A 20,634-nucleotide genomic window follows, 5' to 3' on the forward strand; every position below is an offset into this window, starting at 1 on the left:
TTTTGAAGAAAACAGGCAAATCTACATTATTAGAGATTAGCTGAAATGTGTTCAACTGTAAAATTGGCAAAAGTACATAGTTTACAGATGAATTCATCTCTACTACAACTTGTCAATGCTTTGTTTGCTGTTACTTTTTTTATATGCCTCATACAACACAAATACAAGACAAATTAACACAATTGACTGAAGTTGTGTTAAGATAGAGCCTGTGTCTGGATGTGGTTAGCCTAGCTTAATCTGAAATCAAATGAGGGGAAGAAACAACAACCAGGTTTACAAAATGACACAATCTTTACCCTGAACAGGCAAACTATTTTAGCTATTTTAAAAATGTCTCATCTCAATCGAAGACAGCGACCAAGTAAAGATAAATTTTTCAGCCTACAAAACACAAGAACACGCAAAATAAAGACTCAATGAGCAATCTGCAAAGGAGTCATTTTTACATAAAGACACTTTATTAGCTTATACGTACATCTCTGGTTATAATAATTAGTTATATAATACCAAGAAGTCAAAAATAATAACTGTAGTTATATATTTATAAAACTAAGCAGATATACTACTCTTGACCTTTAAAAACATAATATGTCTTTGATAATATATCATAGTTCTTGTATTGATGAATCAGTCACAAAATCTAGAAAAGAAACTCACAGGATGAAGAGGTTATAGATCATGGATTCAGGATAAATGTTATGTCTGTATGTGTATATCATTGTGAGCCACTGTCTGTGTGTGTTATGTCTCATTTTCCACACATCCAGATATCTCGACAAGATTAACACATCCTAATTATTTCATTGAAGAGAGTATATTCTGTGAATACTCGGCTCTGAAATGGCAAGTAAACATTTAAGGATAAGTTACTGCTCATATTTTTGAAAGGACAGACATCTCTGGAGATGTCATTAGCACTGATGCTAATCCTGCTGAATCTAAGCTTAGCTGTCACTAATCATATCCGCTGTGTTGGCTCTCTGATGGATACTGAAAAACAACATTTTCAATATCAACTTTGAGTTTGTTTTGTCATAGTCAGTTTTTGTTTTGTTTATTTGTCTGACCTTGGATTGTTTGTGTGGTTATGGTTTCAGTGAATTCTAGTTTCTGCTTCAAAACAAAGTACAAAACAGAGTTCAGGGAGAAAGGACCTCTTCAGGATTTCTTCAGCTTGAGTATGATATGTGTATGCTTATGTGTCACTCAAAAATGTTTCAAACTCGGATTTTTGAGGCATAATGGCATTCGAGTTTCACGGAGTACCAACAGACCAAACAGCAGAAAATACTTTTTTTAGTCTGAAATACTTGTGAGAAATAAGATCTGAATAAACTTTGGGCTGCATGTCTGAATAAAGATCATTCATTTGGGTGGGGGTGTGTGCTGAGGGACAGCTTTGTTTTATGTTATATAGCACCTGCCCATCAGTCAAATCAGCTTTGTCTGGATACCTGGGAGTGTGGAAAATGACAAACACACACAGCACCATATATACTGTATGACTGAACGCTGACACAAGGTTAAGTTTACTATAACACTGTTGGTATAGGAACGGACCTTTCCACAAAATCTGAAAAAGCAGGAAATTAGTGAACAGTTTCTCCATACTGGATAGGAAAATATGAATATTTTCCCAAAACACACCCTTACAGTATATGTTCTCTCTGTAACCCTACAATGTACAGCACCCTAGTTGAATGCCTGATAACAACACAGAAGCTACACCGACTTCTGAATATGGCAACTGTGACACGTTTACTTCTCTGTTAGCTTATTCCTATCTAGAGGTAAATGCTAGCTGTGCTGGTAACTCCTGTTTCAAATTTGATTCATGAAAATATCCCCATTGTTTTATTTCCACCCAGACAGTATGCTCAGAGAAAAGCCTGGAAGTTTCTTTAAAGAATAATTTGTCTTCATCACAACTTGTGACTCATTTTGAACACTTGTAGTAACATTGTACTCATCAAGTCATTTGTTGATTTTATTTGTCAAATATTTGACTGCATCTGAAAAAATTGGTAAAAAGGCTATTAAAGTTAGATGTATAAAATGTCACATATAACTGTCAGGGATAATGCAACATTGAGAATGAACTTTCTCCACGTTTTTTGCTTGAAAATCAAACAATTATTAAATAATGAAAAAAAGTTAGTAATTTGCCTTTGATTTGTTTGAACTCTAGTTAATAAAAGCAAAAAAGTCCAAGAGGGTAATAAACACGAGACCTAGATAGTCAAATTGTCCACCATTATGGCGTAATGCTTGTTTTACATTTTGCAATAATACCTTTCCAATCTGTTTAAAAAAATAATCTTTGATATCCACAAACTGCTGAAAGGTAGGGCAAAGTATAGCCACTACGAAATAACACCACACACTTTGATTTTTGATGCTCAGATGATGGTTTTCTCAATCGAGACATTTGTTTTAAAAAATCTGTAAAGCCAATGACTTGAACCCACTGAGTGTATGCGGTCCTGAAATACAGTATGTGGTTTTGTCAGACCAATGCAACGGGACAACTAATTCATTAACGGACATGTGCACAGCTATGATAACTGGGATATGCACCGTCAATACCAATGCAAGTGTAAGCCTCGTGTGCAACTTGGCCCACCACCAAATGCACGCAACCTGACGTGATCAAAAACGTGCCCCCTTGATTGTGTATTGAAAGCTCTCACTATGCAGCGTTCTGAGATACAAAGTGAAGACAGATCAGGCTAACAGCTTATATCAGCTCCATTTTTAGGCCATAATCATGCATTTAAACTGCCCATTATGTACTTTTTAGACTCGGAGGAATCAGATGGAAATTGTCTTGCAGACAGACTGCTAAACTTCTCCCCCAAACAGACTCTGTCTTGTATGCAATTAATATTCAAGACTCTACGCCAAGAAAAAGTACTAATGTTGAAATGAAACTAAAGTCAAAGATTACCACGTCAAAGCTTAAAATACACCAAGAGCTGAAAATATTTTGAAAAAACCAAGACAACTGTTAATGTATCATCTCCAGCCTCAATCTTAACTCCTGAATACTTCATGGATTGGCTCCCAAATCAATTGGTTGATATAATAGAGCTAAACTACTTTGTTTATAGCCTGTCTGATCGGCTAACCTCTTGTGTTTCTTACCCAGTTGGACTTTGTTGCATCTATGTTGCTGTTTTCCCAAATTTTTGAGTTCAGTGTTACCACAAATGCAAGAAAAACAACAGCGACCACTGCTAAACAAAACATCAATATTTTTGCTTTCTTTTGTTAGCAACTTATTTTGTGCTTTTATTTCAGGGACACAAATGTGTTTGTTAAAGTAGTTACCATTGTCTCTTGGTTGGGCATTAGGTTTGAATATTCACGGGTGTTGTAGTTGTGTAGAGTGGCTGTAACCTCCAATGTTGGCGTGAGAAGATACTCTTCCATGTTTAGTTTCATTCATCCAAAAGGTGTCTGTCTTTCCAAAGAGGTAGGACTATTTTGTTGGCAACTTCTCGGCTGTCTTTTTTTTATCTTCTCCTCTTCATTTTGGCAATGCAGGGATGAGCCTCTGCCTGTCCGAACAATGACATTCTGTCTTTTCTGGTGGTCCACAGTAAATGCATAGCAGCAGCAACAGCAGCAGAAAACAGGGCAAAGACTGTTTCAGAGGTTCTTCCTCTTTGTTTCCTTCTTGCACATATCTGCATTCTCATTCTTCACTGCTTGACTTATAATTCCATGATCATTTATCCATCCAGTTATGCATCGATTGAATCGTCTATCCATCCTGCTAATAACCCTCTCCTTCTCTCTCCAGGGCTTGTGTTGTCAAAGCAGCATCTGATCAAGAGGCATGTCATGGTCAGGAGGCATCAAAGCTGAAAGACAAGAAAGGAATGGTGAAACTGCTGCATGCAGATGCATGTATTTGCGTGTGTCTCTTTGTCTGTGTGTGTGTGTTGAGCCTGTGCTCAGCAGAATGCCAGGATCTGTCGTCTCCAGGTAAAGATGGAGACTGATTTATTCCACCATTAGGAACTGCTTCATCATTAAATATTAAGCCAGCGCCATCACTCACCCTGCGGCCAGTGCATTAAAGCAGGGGTCACACCAGGCTGACCTCTCATACTCTCACGCGCACAAACCTACACAAACCTACACACACACACACACACACAGACACACACACATTTGCCTTTTTCCTTACTGCACGCCACATTCAACAAAAAATTGCTTTTTGTGTCAGGTCAGTAGACACCACTGAGGACATTTGGCTCATATCCTCAGGGGATTCTGGGAATTTGAGTTTTTTCCAACCAAGCATACTAGTTGTAGTTCTGGCGGCACAAAATGGCCCAACACCTCCCTGAGACACTATCACTGTTTTTTTTTCTTTATCTTTTACAGATACATATATTTGAAATCAGATTTTCAGTGATGTTGTGGTTGACTTTGCTATTTTCAAACACTATCTATACTGCTCTAAGAAATACAGTGTCTTGCTGCAGCAGGAAGTGAATGAACAATAAATCTTTGTTGAACACAGAGAATTATGCCTGCCAAGCAACAAAGAGAGAAAGCAGTTTGTATAGAGAGCACATACCTTCCTCGAGGGTTGATGGAGAATGAAACAGAGCTACATAAATATTGGACTCACACTCGGCAGGAGGACACAGAGTGAGACAATTCATTCCTAGGTTAGTTAGGTCTAATCATGTCTGAGAAAAACTGTGATAATAATGTTCAACGTTAGTAACAATATGAGATATGATAAGTAAAAAAAAACATGCCAATTAGCTATATAATCCACTGCAATAATGTAGATAGGTTGTTCTTGATGTTTCCTTATTGACTCTAAAACATGGACATAGTCTCAGTGATGTCACCCATTGGTCTTTTTTTTTTTATTTCTGCTGTAAAAAGGGACTGCAGGTTGTTGCAATGGCCATGGTTTTAAACTCGAGGTTATCAAAGAGTTTATCTGAAATGGTACATTTCAGCTGTTGTCTCTTTAAGGCCCCCCTCCTGATGTGCCTACTTATCCTCCGGCCAGCTCTGTTTGCAGTCAAGGGAGAACTTGAGTGAGCTTCTGGGTGGGAGTGTCTTTGACAGAGCTGTCTGGTAGGGCATCTACTGTGCTCTAATACATCGACAGAACATGATGTCAGTTTCTGACAAACTCTTGCAAAGTTCTTGTAACACTGTATGTTCAGAGCAGCAGGAAACAACGTCTGGGGATTGTGCTAACTGTGTATCTTTTATTTAAAAAAAATGCTGCTGAGGTTAGTATGGAGAGCCAACATTGTAACATGGTAAATATGTCTTTAAAGATGGACCATAAGAATAGCTTTAAACTTTCAATTGAAATACTGTACATTCAATAGCAATAAATACTAGGTGACAACATTGCGAATATTTCACTTTGTGGCTTTTTTGGGCCAATATGAAATTTTAGTTATCTTACAAAATGTGTGTTTTTTGAATGCGTGTGTTCTTGTGACTCACCTGTCCCAGAGCTGTACACTTCTACAGGAGTTGGTGCAGCAACCAGCCGAAATCAGAGCTGCAAAGACACACATAGAAAATAATTAATAATAAAAACTGTGGCAGCACTGTGTGAGTATATTATGAGTGGCTGTTTGAGTAATCACCTTAGCCAAATTTCTTTCAGATATTCCCAACACGCTCACAGTAAAAGGTGGATCTCCTCACTCTGATCTGCTTCACTGACTCTACAGCACAACACTTTCTCTTTCTGTCAATCCACTCTAATGCCTGTCTTGGATTGGCAGCCACTGGCAGCACTTCCTGTTACCCATCATCCTCTCCTGTCGGTTCATTTTGTGACAGTTACTATAAATATGTCAGCATGTCTGAATCTGTTCTTGCTGCAAAATGTCTTTTTGAAATGCTATGCCTTCAGCTAAGAGAGGAGCATGATTTGGAAATAAATGATTTTAAAAGTGAACTGTCAATTAAAAATGCGTCTGCCATGATGACAAGGACGGAGTGGAAGCTGATTTTTAATCTGTCTCCAGTTGTGACCTTTACAGTATCACAGCAGCACCTTCCGCTGAATAATGTGGCAGGTCTTAGAAAAGGAGCCAAACACGCCAAACAGTGTCACTTCATACCACACACATGATTACACTGTCATCTAAGTATCTTGTGATTTCTGCTGTTTCACTGCCAGCAGCAGTTTTTGTGACCTCAGAGGGAGACATGAGTGTCAGCCGAACACTTCTGTGTTTTACACATCCCACAAAGATTTCTATTAACGTCCATATGCAATGGGAAATGTATATTTGATTTATTCAGACTGGATTTATGATGCTTCTGCTGTTTCCCAGCAGGAGTCTTCTCTTTTTGTCAGATTTATGCATATATGGATACACCATGGATTACCATAGAGTGTTTTCTGTGAGCCATATGTCATGTTTACAACAGGGATAGGCTCTAGTTTAGGGATGGTCCTAGCAACTCATTTCTCAGCCGATAAAATACAATTAAATGGTAAAATGTTTGCATATCTGAGTAAATGGTAAATTCTTAAAATTAAGAAAATCCTCAGAAAACAGAAGAAAAATTGAAGAAAAGTACAGTCTTGATCCTGAAGTGGCACATTTAATTCACGTTACCTTTTGGATATTGTCTTTATGTTTGAAAATTTATAATTTAAAACTTTTCCCTAAATTTTAAGATTTGTTCTTTTCTGAACTCTAAGAAATCATTTTAGCAGAAACTTGAGGTGAACACACTGCATTAGACTAACCAGCTGCTTCCACCAGTTTACCACGCTTTGACTCCAGGCCTGCGGTACATGTTGTCCAACTCCAAGTGAGCATGTGGCGCAGCAGCTGGAGAGGAAGGGAGGCTGACCACTGAATGTGGTCATTTATCAACCATCAAACACAGCTTTAACCACGTGTGTGTGTGTGTGTGTGCGTGTGTGCATATGGGTGTGTGAGAAAGAGAGAGAGAGAGAGAGTGAAGGAGTAGGATATCCTAATTCAAGCAAACTCAGATAAATCTTCGGATCAACCTGCTTAGCTCCACCTCTGTAGAACAGTCACACTGCCCTCGATCTTATGTTGACCTGTTTACGCCTCTTGTGTTGTCTCAGTGGGCCAGGCTGTCAAAGACACACACTCACACGCACAAACACACGCGCACACAAACGGGCAAAGAAGCACAGGCCTCTGGGTTTGTTCACAGCTGTGTTCTCTGACTCGCTTCAATGCTCCTCGCTGTGTGTCAGAGTGATGGACAGAGGAAGGAAGAGACAGGGAAAGAGAGGAGTGTGGGGAAGCAAAAGAATGGAGGGTAGTAGGTTGTGTCTTTATGTGTGTGTGCCTCTTTTCATGATAATTCTTTGTCTTCCTTTCCTTTTGTTGAGAAGAGACAAACCTAAAAGAAGAGAGACGGAGGATCTCTTTGAACAGGAGAACAGACCTCCTGTCCACCATCAAAGTGAAGACACACACACACACACACACACACACACACACACACACACAAAAGGTGGTGCAGGGACACAGCGGCAGCTTTTCTGAATTCAAAAAGAGTCTAATTTCTGTTGTGCACAATCATAACCGCCTACGCTAAAATACACGCACACACATGCAGGCTGAATACATAGCACATAAAGAAGGCTTTTAGCAGACACCTGGGCACTTGTATTTTACATTTCTTCTACAAAGAGATGCTAATATGTGTGAGTTCATGCGTGTACTTATGTGTACACGTGTGTGATGGGCAGTGTTCTAAAATCTGAGCTCCATTTAAATGCAAAATGTTTCCGTGTTGTGTGGTAATAATAGGAGAAAAGGGCTTCAAAGCTGACTGGAGCTGAATTGCCAGGGAAGCAGCTGTTGGCCTAGTTAGACGGCCTGTCCTTAACACATGCAGGACCTCTGATCGCACACATACACACAGTGGAAGAGACACACACACACACACACACACACACACCCAGCCTCAAATAAGACAAATTCAAACACAATGACACACAAGCGGCACTCGCCCTCGCCCACACAAGCTGCCATACTCATCACACTTTGCCACAGACCTTTGCTGACCTCTCTGCCTGTGTCATCACTGAGTGTGTGTTTGTGTGTGTGTCACTTGCAACAGTTAGACTCTTGTGAAAGTCTGTCTCCCTGGTTATGCTGCTCTATAGCCTCCCATAATCCACCAAGGCCCTCAGGTCAACATTAATGACTTTCCTGCTCAATATCCCAAGGCTCCGCCACCTTCCTGACCCACTTGATCATAAAAAGAGGCGTCACATTACATGTAATATACAATAAACCTGCAGCAGGCAATATCTTTATGTTGAATTCAGCCAACACCATAAAACAAGAAGCTGAAAAAGAGAGGAGTCTCATTTCAACAGGGATACTAAAGATTTCCTGTGTGCTCCAAATTATGGTTTCTTATAAGGTTAGTAGAGATGAAACAACACTTTAAAATACAATCTAAAATGTATACAAATATAGACAATGGCAAAAAATATATAATGCAATACTGGGAGTGCTTTCTGCTGTTAGCGTGCATTTTTTGACGTTAGTTTCTTCTTCAGGCTTTGCTGAAGAAGAAAAGCCTCTCAGGATTTTGAGGTTTAAAATACCTGTTGTTTGAAAGCAGGTGTAGACGCGAGCTGACTAGATAACGGAATAGACAAACGATTTTTCCAAATCTGATTCAAACCACATTCGCAGGTGTTTTCGAATGCGATTCAAATCGGATTCCTACAGTTCAGATCCAATTCAATGTGAATGTCTCGGTCGCCTCAATGTGTCTACTGCGCCACTCGCAACGTGACACCATCGACCACAACAACACCAACGTAGATCGGGCAAGCCGTAAGTTACTTCAAGGCGCATTATATGGTGGAAGAAAACAGCAAAACAACAGTGGTGTTTCTTACTGTGTGGCAGAGCTGATTGTAGACTCTAAACAGAGAGGTTGACAATGTCGCACAATAAGACAAAACCTAATGAGTGAAGGAGGCAGCAGTAGTTCAGCCACTCCCATGTTCTGTACGATCAGAAAACCATCTCCGTTAGGGGCTGGTGGATTCAAAGAGATTTAGACTGCAGTTTCTGGGTTTAAGAAAAACCGGATTACAACATACCATAGGTCCATTTTTGATTAAATTATTTGCTGAAAGTTTCTTAAAATTGGATCAAGTCATCCCTTAACCTGCAGCAATATACAGCCATGTCTTGGCTGGTTGCTCAAATTATCTACTTGAATAATACCAAAACAGAACTTTGTAGGTTAATAAATTACGAATCAGGTTATCATTACAATGGTGATGTGCGCATGTGCAATGTCATATCGCATGACGTACAATTTCAACAATGTGACCTGAAGCTCATTTATGTGAGGCTGACTTAAAATGAGGGTATTTCCGCTATTGTTCTGTTCGAAATGGTCTCTTTTTTTGTTTTAAAAAAATCACAAAATTGCATCCATCCATCCACAACCTATTCTGCTTTTCCCATTCAGGGTTGTGGGGGCTTGGGTCTAATGGCGTGGTACACCCTGGACTGGCCACCAGTCGATCACAGAGCTGACACACAGAGAAGGATAACCAGCGACATTTACATTCACACCTACGGGCGACTTCAGAGTCAGCAACAAAACCAACAAGCATGTCTCTGGACTGAGGGAGGACGCCGTGGTACCTGGAGAGAACCCATGCATGCACGGGGCGAACAACCTCCATATATATACTTTATTCAAGTTTTGTTCAGCCCTAATGAGTAGATATGGATTTTTGCATGGGGACTATTTGACAGCAGGGACTGATGATGATGAATACACTACCTGGAGGCTTTTGGTGTCATACAAAGGACAAACTGGTCTCAAATCCCCAAACTTTGTAATAATGACACATTTCCAACTCATGCCAGAGGTTACTTTTAAAAATATCAGAAAAGCAAGTTAAAGGCAATCATAATATGGTAAAGTAAGGAGTGAGGTACGAGAAACCAGGCCTTGCATCACCTGCTTGCAGTTTTCTACATGTAGTAACTGAGGTTGTTGTAGCAGCTGAGGTGTGTGAAAAAAACAGTAAAGTAGACTGTGATGGTGGCTTCCCTGACACTTACACAAATAAATGTTTTCCTGTACCACAGAGCCTACAAACACACATGTTCAAGACTAAGAAAGTATCAAGCCCAGCCAATGGCTTTGTTACATTTATAAATGTTCTCCTACAATCCATATAATGTTGTGGCTTTATGCATTAGGCTAATAATTAGGACCACAAATTAACACAAGCGATGTTAACTTACCTCAGACTGGCATCTAAAGAGACAAGAGTTTATACTCAAAGGCTGAATAGCTTGAAACCAAAACATAACTGCTATATGAACCTTCAGACAAAGTTGCTGACAAGAGCAAAAACATTTGACACTGGGGGTGGAGATGAAATGTATCACAGTGAGTGCTTGAGTCCACTGAGGATCATCATTCGTCTCTCTCCTCACAATATGGCTTGAAATAGTCTCGTATGGACCGAGTTAAACTGAGGTGAATAAGTCCCACTGGAGAATTCATGAATGTAAACCATAAACACAAACAAAGTGAGCCGGAAAATGAAGCGTCATGTCATGAATATATGCTGTATATATATATATATATATATATATATATACATATATATATACAGTTGTGTGCGAAAGTCAGGGCACCCCTTTAAAAACAGCATATTTTATATATTTAAAAATTTATATTCATATTTATTGTCTCTCTGGTATATGGGAAATAAAGGCAATATTGTCAGGAAACATTAATGCATAGTTACATTTTATTTTATAAATTGAACAAAATTACAAAAATGAAAAACATAATTTTGGCATGTGCAAAAGTCGGGGCACTCTACAGCATCAGTACCTTCAGTACTTAGTAACACCCCCTCTGGCAGATATCACAGCTTGTAAACGCTTTTTATAGCCAACAACAAGTTTCTGGATTCTATTATTTGGGATTTTTCCCCATTCTTCCTTGCAAAAGGCTTCCAGTTCTGCAATATTCTTAGGACGTCTTGCATGCACAGCTCTTTTAAGATCTACCCACAGATTTTCGATGATGTTTAAGTCGGGAGACTGTGAAGGCCATTCCAAAACCTTCAGCTTGCGTTTCTTGAGGTAGTCCATGGTGGATTTGGAGGTATGTTTAGGATCATTATCCTGTTGTAGAAGCCATCCTCTTTTCAGCTTTAGCTTTTTTACAGATGCTGTGATATTTGCCTCCAGAATTTGCTGGTATTTAATTGAATCCATTCTTCCCTCCACCCGAGCAATGTTTCCTGTCCCACTGGCTGCAACACAACCCCAAAGCATGATGGATCCACCCCCATATTTAACAGTTGGCAAGGTGTTCTTTTCATGAAATGCTGCTCCTTTTTTTCTCCAAACATACCTTTGCTTATTGTGGCCAAAGAGTTCTATTTTAACTTCATCAGTCCACAGCACTTGTTTCCAAAAGTCATCAGGCTTCTGTAGATGTTCTGTTGCATATTTTTGACGTTGTATTTTATGATGAGGTCGTAGATAAGGTTTTTTTCTGCAGACTCTTCCATGAAGGTCTTGTTTGTGCAAGTATCGGCGCACAGTGGAAGGGTGCACCACCACTCCTGAGTCTGCTAAATCTTCCTGGAGGTCTTTTGAAGTCAAATGTGGGTTTTGGTTTACCTTTCTGACCAGACTACGAGCTGTTCTCTCCGAGAGTTTCCTTGGTTTTCCAGATCTCTTCTTGACCTCCACAGTTCCCCTCACCTGCCATCTCTTAATTATGCCTCGCACTGTGGAAACTGCAAGCTGAAAACGCTTTGCTATCTTCTTGTAGCCCTCCCCGGCATTGTGGGCATCAATTACTTTCATTTTTTCTGTCTTACACAGCTTCTTAGAGGAACCCATGGTTGCTGAGTGTTTGTACAAGGTTTGTGGAGTCGCCGTATTTAAGAAACCCTCAAATTGGCACCAGCTGGCACTCCCTAATGACAATTGTTGACACATGCTTCAGGACCAATGAGCTGGTAGAGGTCTGAGCTTGTAAAAAGAATCTGACACTTTGAAACTCTCAGGGTGCCCCGACTTTTGCACATGCCAAAATTATGTTTTTAATTTTTGTAATTTTGTTCAATTTATAAAATAAAATGTAACTATGCATTAATGTTTCCTGACAATATTGTCTTTTTTCCCATATACCAGAGAGACAGTAAATATGAATATAAATTTTTAAATATATAAAATATGCTGTTTTTAAAGGGGTGCCCTGACTTTCGCACACAACTATATATATATATAGGCAACCAGTCAATTGCTGGTTGGGAGCTGGTCGGGAGCTGTATATTGGCACTCATTGCCCCTTGTATGTAATAAGCCCTACAAACGAGCAGGCTGAAATTTGGCCCGACTCCAAAAAATTCTTGCACGACTCAAATCAGCCAAAAATTGGGGAAAAATCTCAGTGTATGCCCGCCTTAAGCTGGATCAAATGATCTATCTTCTAATTGAGAGTGTGCCCTTCCTCTAAACCACAGAGACTCTTTTTACATATATGATTGTAACCTTCTGCAAACACACTTGAAAGGGTAATATTTTGATGCAGGTAAGAGGTGGTGAGGTTTCGATTGGAAGATAAAAACACTAGGAGGCACAAAGTATTGACCTGTTTGACAGCTGATTTTGCTGTTGCCTAGCAACAAAAGAAGGACACTTTTCGGCTTTGGCACTTCTTGTCAAACTTACCTGCCACACTTTGTGTGATAGTGATGTTGTAAACTATCCTCATGTCAAAGGCCTTGTATGCTCATATTACTGTGAAATACTTGCACTGAGTATGGGGTGGTTTCATCTGTTTTTCAAGAGAGAAACACGATTCATTCATTCTCCATGCAGCTCATTCATCTGTGCTTAGCGCTGACACACCTACAACACAGAAGCTCACTGACAGTAAGAGCAGGAAGTACAAGGTGTGCGAACCCTTCCCCCACACGTCCCTGTTTCACCGCTTTCCCACTTCAGCCAGGCTCCGAAGACGAGCCTCAAAAATACCCTGACGCTATGCAGAGTCTGAACCCTAGAGAATAAAGTAAACACACACAGGAACATACGCAGATGCATCCACTCGCTCTCTGCCTGTCACTCACACCCTCTGCTTGTGCCTCCATCTCTGAGGGGGCTGCAGGCGGCGCAGGGAGCAGATGCAGGTGTATTTAACCCTTTCAGGCCACAGTTACATCATGTTCCAGGACAATTATCTCTACATTAAGCACACATGGCAACAACACAGGCCATGTCATCGGAAAAATTAAAGAGGAAGTATTTTCTGATGTTTCACTTTTATTATAAACTTTCTCAAAATCCATAAAAAATATGTTTCTCCTCATATTCCTACTGCAGCACATACGTAAGGTCAACATGTCAATTACTTAAAAAAAGGCAGAAATAAACTCTCAGTTGGAAACTTTTTATGATGTTAAAACAAGTTGATATATCGTGTCTGTCCGACTAAAACTGGACTTTAAAAAAAATGTTAAGCCGACTGAAATGATACTGCAGCTATGTGCAGATTAACTCTTGCATATAATACACCTACATTGATGCATTTGATTGACGTGTACCGAGCTTTGACCTAAAAGTCGAACAATATGAATATTTAGTAGTCCAGTTCAATGACAAGCTATAAATACAATACGCTGGACTTAATTCAGAAACGGGTTTTATTGCCACGTGCAAGAAATGTTCTTGATGTATGATGCAAAAATGGTTAAAAAGGGAAAAGGGAGCCAAAATAGCAAGCAATTACATATACAATAGAATTTAAAAATGTTAAAACTGCAGTAGGAACAGGTTAGTGTTTTTTTGTGTGTTTCTTAACCAGTTGATGTGTGTGTGACTAAAATCTGTCTTTAGAGCAGAGGAGTGGCAATAAGGAGAATACGATTAGTATTGAGGGGGGAATAAAGAACTAAAATGATGTGAGAAGAAAGAAGGTGTGTGTGTGTGTGTGTGTGTGTGTGCGGGGGGGGGGGGGGGGTGGCGTGCTTCAAGAGTTACTCACTGTGCTTCCTGAAAGACACGGCGACCTTCAGCTTGGCTCACAGCTGTTATGACACATCACCAAGGTAAATACTCACTATTTTTCACACACACACACACACACACTCACAGCCGTCGTCAACCTGCGTCACACACACTGTGGTCCCACAGTCTTTTCAGTAACATTTAATCCAAAAAATCTCCGAGGTGAAGTACGCTGGCATTTTCTGTCTCTCTTGGTAAAATAAGGACACTCTGTCTTCTGCCTGAAATCACACAGTTTCATATTGAGACACATGCAATTTCATTTCCGGTTTTCTATCACAGACATACACAGAAACACCAGTTGTCTCTAGCTAAGGGAACAGATTGTATGGAGGGTTAGCTGGCCTTGAGGGTCATGAACGTCTGTCCCAATCTAGCCTGCCAGGGATTCAAACCGGGATACGAGCCAGTGAACTGTCCCTTTATTCTGCCCTATTGGACCTTCATACTTACAAACCAATGTTGCATGAGTGAACACACGCACATAGTGGAGAAGAGATGAGATCAGATGTGAGTTTAATGATGCCCACGGGGGAAATTTCATTATTGCTGCAGAGGATTTGAAATACAACTCTGAGGGGAATTAATAAACTGGGGAAGAGAATTAGATGAGGTGAAAATATGAAATCAGCATCGACCCTTTTCCCAGCTTATTTGTACATAATTTGCACAACTCATTTTCCATGCCAATTTATCCAATTATCACATTTCAAGCATTGCTTTACCACCATTGGAATTTAATTGGTGTGATTCCAATGCTTGTTTTCACACACGTTAACTGCACAGCTTTAGTGTCTGAGACTAAGTGAGCCTTGATGCTTCATTCATTTTGCAAAGTTATTCGAGTTTCATTAAAGAGGATGGATGTCATGAAATATCAAACTATCCTTTCTGGTAAGTTGCAGTTCTGCGTGATGCTACTCCAACTGAAGAGAGAAGAAGGTCAGTATTTGATGTCCTAATAGCTAAAGGCCCTTGCTTTTGAAATATTTTCATCCGTCCTTGGGTTTCCAAAATGTTCCATTTGAACATCTTTATCGGCCCTGTTGACGAATATCAGCCCATCAGAAAATAATGTGGCATGCATGGATGTCAGTGACGATTTTTGTCTGGTGCAATGCATCAACTTTATGGTGGCGAGCTGGTTCAGCTAAGTGCTGATTCAGAGGAGATGTTTCATACCGTGCAGAAGAAGAAGTCACCTGCTGGACAAATTCTGATTGGTTTTCATGGTCAAAATTGAAACGAATGTGACAGTGTGTTTGCACTGTCTCTGGAAAGGATCTGCTACGTGCAGTTGGGAGACATTTTCAAGATGAGGGGCTACTAACAACCATTCAGTGCATCTCTATTGTTACTCAAAATATCCTTTCTGTCACATCAGAATCCAATGTTATAAACATTTCCACAGCACTGTAAAAAGACAGTAGTGTAAAACACACTAATCTGAGTTTGCTTAACTGTAAAAACTGCTATCGGACTATTCTTTCCAGTTACTTCTTAGATGTAATTATTGTGAATATTTCCTACACCTTGCTCATTGCTTCTCTGTAGCACGCTCTACAAGGGTTGGCCTCGCCAGGCGTAGGGCGAAATGGGTAGCGAAGCAACTCTTGAAAATGGATTGGCCACACGTTAAACCGTATACTCAAGGATATAAAATCGATGAGACACTTAAGTCTAAACATTTCACGTTGATATGATGAGTGTATATAGAAAAGGTAACTAAATTTCTGTTTGTGATTTAGTGACCATTTCGTTTCAATCAGGCATGACAAAGAAGGGTTGAGATCCATTGAATATGCTCAAGAAGAGAGGAAAAGGTGTTTGATGAAGACTTGGTAAAAAAATAATAATAATTACCGTAAATTCCGGACTATAAGCCGCTACTTTTTTCTCACACTTCGAGCACTGCGGCTTCTACTCCGGTGTGGCTTATTTATGGATTTTTTATGGGGGACAATGAGCTTCTGCAAAAAAAAAACTTTTGACTTCGTCACGTCGGATCTTAATATCAGTCATTTTGCGCTTCATGCACGCACCCTCATCATGGAAAACACACGGAGAAATGCATATGATGTAGCTTTCAAGTTAAAGGCGATCGACCTGGCTGTCAAAGAAGCTAACAGAGCTGCTGCACGTTAAGATGACACTGACAGCGACAACAGAGACTGAGGAAGTGAGTAATGAAGTCATTCTGAGGCAGTGAATGGATGGACTTTTTCTTGTGAAATATATTACGGTCATCTTTTTCATCAGCCGTGTTACAGACACCGTCGGCTAGGCTTCGTATTGTAACGGTTCATGTTGTAAAGTCAGTAGTTGATAATGTGTTCATAATTCCGATTATGTGGAGAGTCAGTGAATGCACCAGCGAGAACGTGTTGAGTGGCTGTATGAGAGAACGCTGGGGGAGAGAGTTGGATTGTTACGGCAAGTTATGTGTTGCTCTCTGCTGTAAACGGCGTGGTCACGGCCGACAGTGATCGGGTTATTAAAAGTTATTATTTGAACGCTCTCGTCGTCCTTTAACGTCCGTACGGACGCTACAGTATTTGCGGATGTTACCGGTAGCCTACGTCTGTGTAAATAGCTCTTGTTATAGCGTGGACACCTGCGGCTTATAATCAAGTGCGGCTTATATATGTACAAATACATTTATTTACTTATTTTTAGCCGGTGCGGCTTATATCCAGGTGCGCTCAATAGTACGGAATTTACGGTAATTTAAAAATAATTCACAACATGTCAAATAATTTGAGAAAGCTAATAGCTGTGTGCACATTGTGCGGTCTGCATCTGTGCCATCGTGAAGTTCTGCTGCCTTTGTGCCCTTGAACTTATATATTATATCTACAACACCATGATGTTGGTGACCCAGTGATTTCACATTACATTAAGATATTGCAGAAGCCCGAGGGGAGCTTCACATAATGTACACACTCAGTTATGGAAACACAGAGTGCTGCAACGTTACATGTGCCACCTTCTTCACCCCAATACAACTATCGATGTCTAAGCACCAGATGTTACGGACAGGTACTCTTGATTAGTCCAAACAGCAGTAAGACATGAACTATAATGCACATTTCCTTACATACATAGTTCATGTTTGTGCAAGTCATTTCATCATCACGATACAGATCAATGTATTTTCATGCACATTGCTTTTGTGCAGGTCCGTGACTCTGATGTAGTTCTGGGGAGTTGTACTAGTATCTCACCGGTAAACACATCATGGTCACATTGTAATTCTAGGAGTTTAAAAGCTCCATCAAATAGTTACAAATACAGATTGCTCCAAAGTATTGCAGAAAAAGACAGACAACCTCAATGAAATTACATAAGCCATTCAATAAAGATTGTCCATCTTGGAATCCAGACTTTCTCCCTTCAAACTCAGCCTCCTCACTGTCAGACTACTATCTAAATCCTGAAGGACAAAATCCTTGTCTCTTATTATAGCATGATTGAAAAGATATCATTTGGAATGTGGTGGGGGAACGAGATGTCTCCGAGGAACTTAAATAAATCTCCCATCCCTGGCAAATTAGGATCATTTGATTATTGAGGGATATAGCTTTGGAGTCTTTGTGGTGATTCAATTTAAACAGCTAAAGTCTTTTAGCGGGGGCTTCGATGTAGAGTTAAAAACCAACCCACGGAGACAGGAATCGATTATGGAGGAAAGGTCAGCAATGAATCATTACCTTTGAAAATGATTTGCGTTTATTGTTTGTATTCTCCTCATGACCAAAAAATATTAAAACGTTTCTTAAAGGATATAAGAACCCTAAGAGCATAAACTATGTGTGTGTCTCGTTTTTGCATGCATCTATTGTATTAGGTCAAATGTGAAGGTGAAAATACCAAAGTGAAACTTGAAAGTAAAAAAAACAGCATTGCAAGACTGAAGAAGAACCAGCATGTCAGAGTCAGAGACAGACAATAACGAGAGAAAAACAGAGCTCATTGTGTGAGATATCTCTTGCTTGGTATTTTGTCTAGATTCAGTGAATTGGTAACATCTAGACAGAACATATCACAGGAGTGAAGATTTTATTTTTCCTCTACCTTCAACTTAGATTATAGGTTATACATCGTTCAACGCCTCCAATAAAATATTTGATCAAATAAAACCTTGTATAAATTACTCTGCATGAACTTTAAAAATCAGACATATTCTGCCTCATGAATGTGATGTAACCTATTTCGTGCTTCCCCCTGCTTTTAAAGGTTGAGTGTCATAAGATATGTTGGTTATGCTCCACCTCTATATAAGCAAAATAGATTGATTGGTGGGTATAAGGCTGTGCGGGCTAAAAATGGAAGTGTTAACTTAACTTTTGCCCCAGAGAGCTGGTGATATCTGCACTGCCTTTGACTGATGTTACATACTGACCATGCTTCATCTTGTTCTCCTGTCCTCTACTGATGTCTTTGTTCTTGTCTTTTTACATTGTGTTTGTCTATTGATGCATTTTATTTAGTGAAATAGGACAGTGCAGTGCTTATAAATATCACCATTACAAATCTATGTAAATGTGCTTGAATTTGCTAAATAGCTAAACGCTATGAGCACAAAAGCTGGGTCGATCAAAAGAGTGATCAAAAGATTGTTCAACCACATTAAAATGGATAATTTCTGTCAGATCCTAAAGGTCTGGCTGATACGACTGGCGACTCAGGAGGCGTACATGATGAGTGCTTTGTCAAACTGTCACTGGGAATGTTTCTATCGCAGAAAGTGTTTCAGTGCAAAATGATTTATAAAGTATGTTTGATTTCAAGTAAACTCAATGTTCTTCCAAGTGTGCACAGCGAGGTCTGTAGATTATGTAGAGCACTGGGTCCCGAAGGGAGTGATGCAGCACTCTGGGGTGTGTTGCGATTTTGCTCAGAGTGCCACAAGGTATGTTCATTACCATTTTGTACTGCAATAAGATTTGTTTTTGTGTTCAATTAAAATTCTAATTCAACAGATGTCCATGGTGTCATTTTAGTTCAGAAAGTAGCTCTTGTATGATTGATGTTAGCATGTGGAATTACCGTATATGGAAAATGTACATCAGTGGTTCTCAAACTATGGTACACGTACCACTGGTGGTACGTGGGCTCTGTCCAGTCGTATGCAAAGGAATCTCCACAATGTAAAAAAAAACTATTTCAGCATAAAACAACTTGTTTTGTTGTAGCCTACTCTTATGTGATCTGTCTTGTATCTATTAGCTTTGTATTTATATCAAATGTGGTCCCCCTCTGAATCAAAATAGTTTTTGCAACAAACAACTTTAATCAGCATGAACATTTTTTAAACGAAGCATGAGAAGCTTCCGTTTTGATGAATTTACAAGAGAGTACAGACGGTGGACCTTATCGCTTCCTGTCTCTTGCTTTCTGAAGCCAATGTGATTCTGTTCTATTTTGTTATCTTATCTCTCTGCAGGAGTCCAGAAGTAAAGGAGTTTTGCTGTGTTGAACGCAGAACCTTATAATAGAGGTCCTCTTGTGGGTATAAAGTTATAGTCTTTATTGTTAAAGAGGCAAGTGTCAGAGTTGTTTGGAGTTTAGGTCGCAGTTCTAGGACTAGCCCTTAGATGGCCTACAGTGTGGGTACCAACAGCCAACAATAAATAATATTCTTTTATGAATACATTTTCCTGCTGGATGAAATGTGCTTAGACATAGGACTACACTGTATTTTAACGACTTCCATAATGGTGGTACTTGAAGAAGCAAATATTTTCAGAGGTGGTACGCAATTTAAAAAGTTTGACAACTACTAATGTATAAAAGGGAAATGAAAGTAAAAATATACTCTGTTTAATGATAGGGGTACAACTGTGTTCATGCATGACAAATAGATTGAATGGGGTGTTGTGTTTGAATCCAACCTCTCCAACCAATGCTGATGAAGGCCTTGTGCCGAAACGCGTCCGTTGCTGTGGTTTTGCTGTTCTTACGCGGATAAAGGAAACCTGAAGGACATTTGTGTGCTGTCTTTTCTGTCTCTTTCAAATCCAACCTATCTCCTACCGTATGCTGAATGTCATTCCCACACTCTGCTCCCAACATTTCCTGTTGTTAGTGTCACATTTCAGTCTTCTGTGACCACAGCAAAATTATCTTTAAACGTGTAAAAGCTGCCCATCATTTAGTGACGACAGTCAGACAGTAAGAGGTAATAACACAGATACCTACATGAATAATGGACATTTCTTTGAAATGTTAGGATTATATCTTAAATAGAGGGCAAAGTAAAGAAGGATCTTCTTAAGTGGTTCAATTGGTCTGAAAATCCAAATGTGTTTGTACTTAGGTTTATCTAAGTGACAGCAAAAAAGCTGCAGGTGTTTAGAAGTATGTGGATTATGTTTATTAATAGCAGCATCAGTGATATTCTGTGTGCCCCCTTGAGTGGAATTCTGTGATTGACTGTGAGCATCTTCAGTTCACCAGGAGGACACTTTCTGCTTATGCACAGTAATTTGATCTCAGGCCAGCCTGACAAAAACTGCTGTGTTTTCAGTTGCACCTCGGA

The 20,634-nt window shown here is 39.7% G+C and overlaps 1 protein-coding gene across 2 annotated transcripts in view; it reads right to left on the minus strand.

Moving 5' to 3' along the window:
- Window positions 1–1,634: 1,634 nt before the first annotated feature.
- ccdc85a (coiled-coil domain containing 85A) overlaps window positions 1,635–20,634 on the minus strand; it is a 34,823-nt gene continuing 15,823 nt past the window's right edge. The window contains exons 3-4 of one of the 2 annotated variants that reach the window (XM_079362777.1): window positions 5,497–5,554; window positions 1,635–3,869 (exon numbers count right to left, since the gene is read on the minus strand). In XM_079362777.1, coding sequence (XP_079218903.1) covers window positions 3,854–3,869; window positions 5,497–5,554 — 74 coding nt within the window. In that variant the 3' untranslated portion in view covers window positions 1,635–3,853. The remainder of the gene's footprint in view (window positions 3,870–5,496; window positions 5,555–20,634) is intronic. The other variant, XR_013780717.1, reaches the window with a different exon arrangement.

The sequence above is a fragment of the Symphodus melops genome (genome assembly GCF_947650265.1).
Source record: "Symphodus melops genome assembly, chromosome: 15".
NCBI classification, from domain to species: Eukaryota; Metazoa; Chordata; class Actinopteri; order Labriformes; family Labridae; genus Symphodus; species Symphodus melops.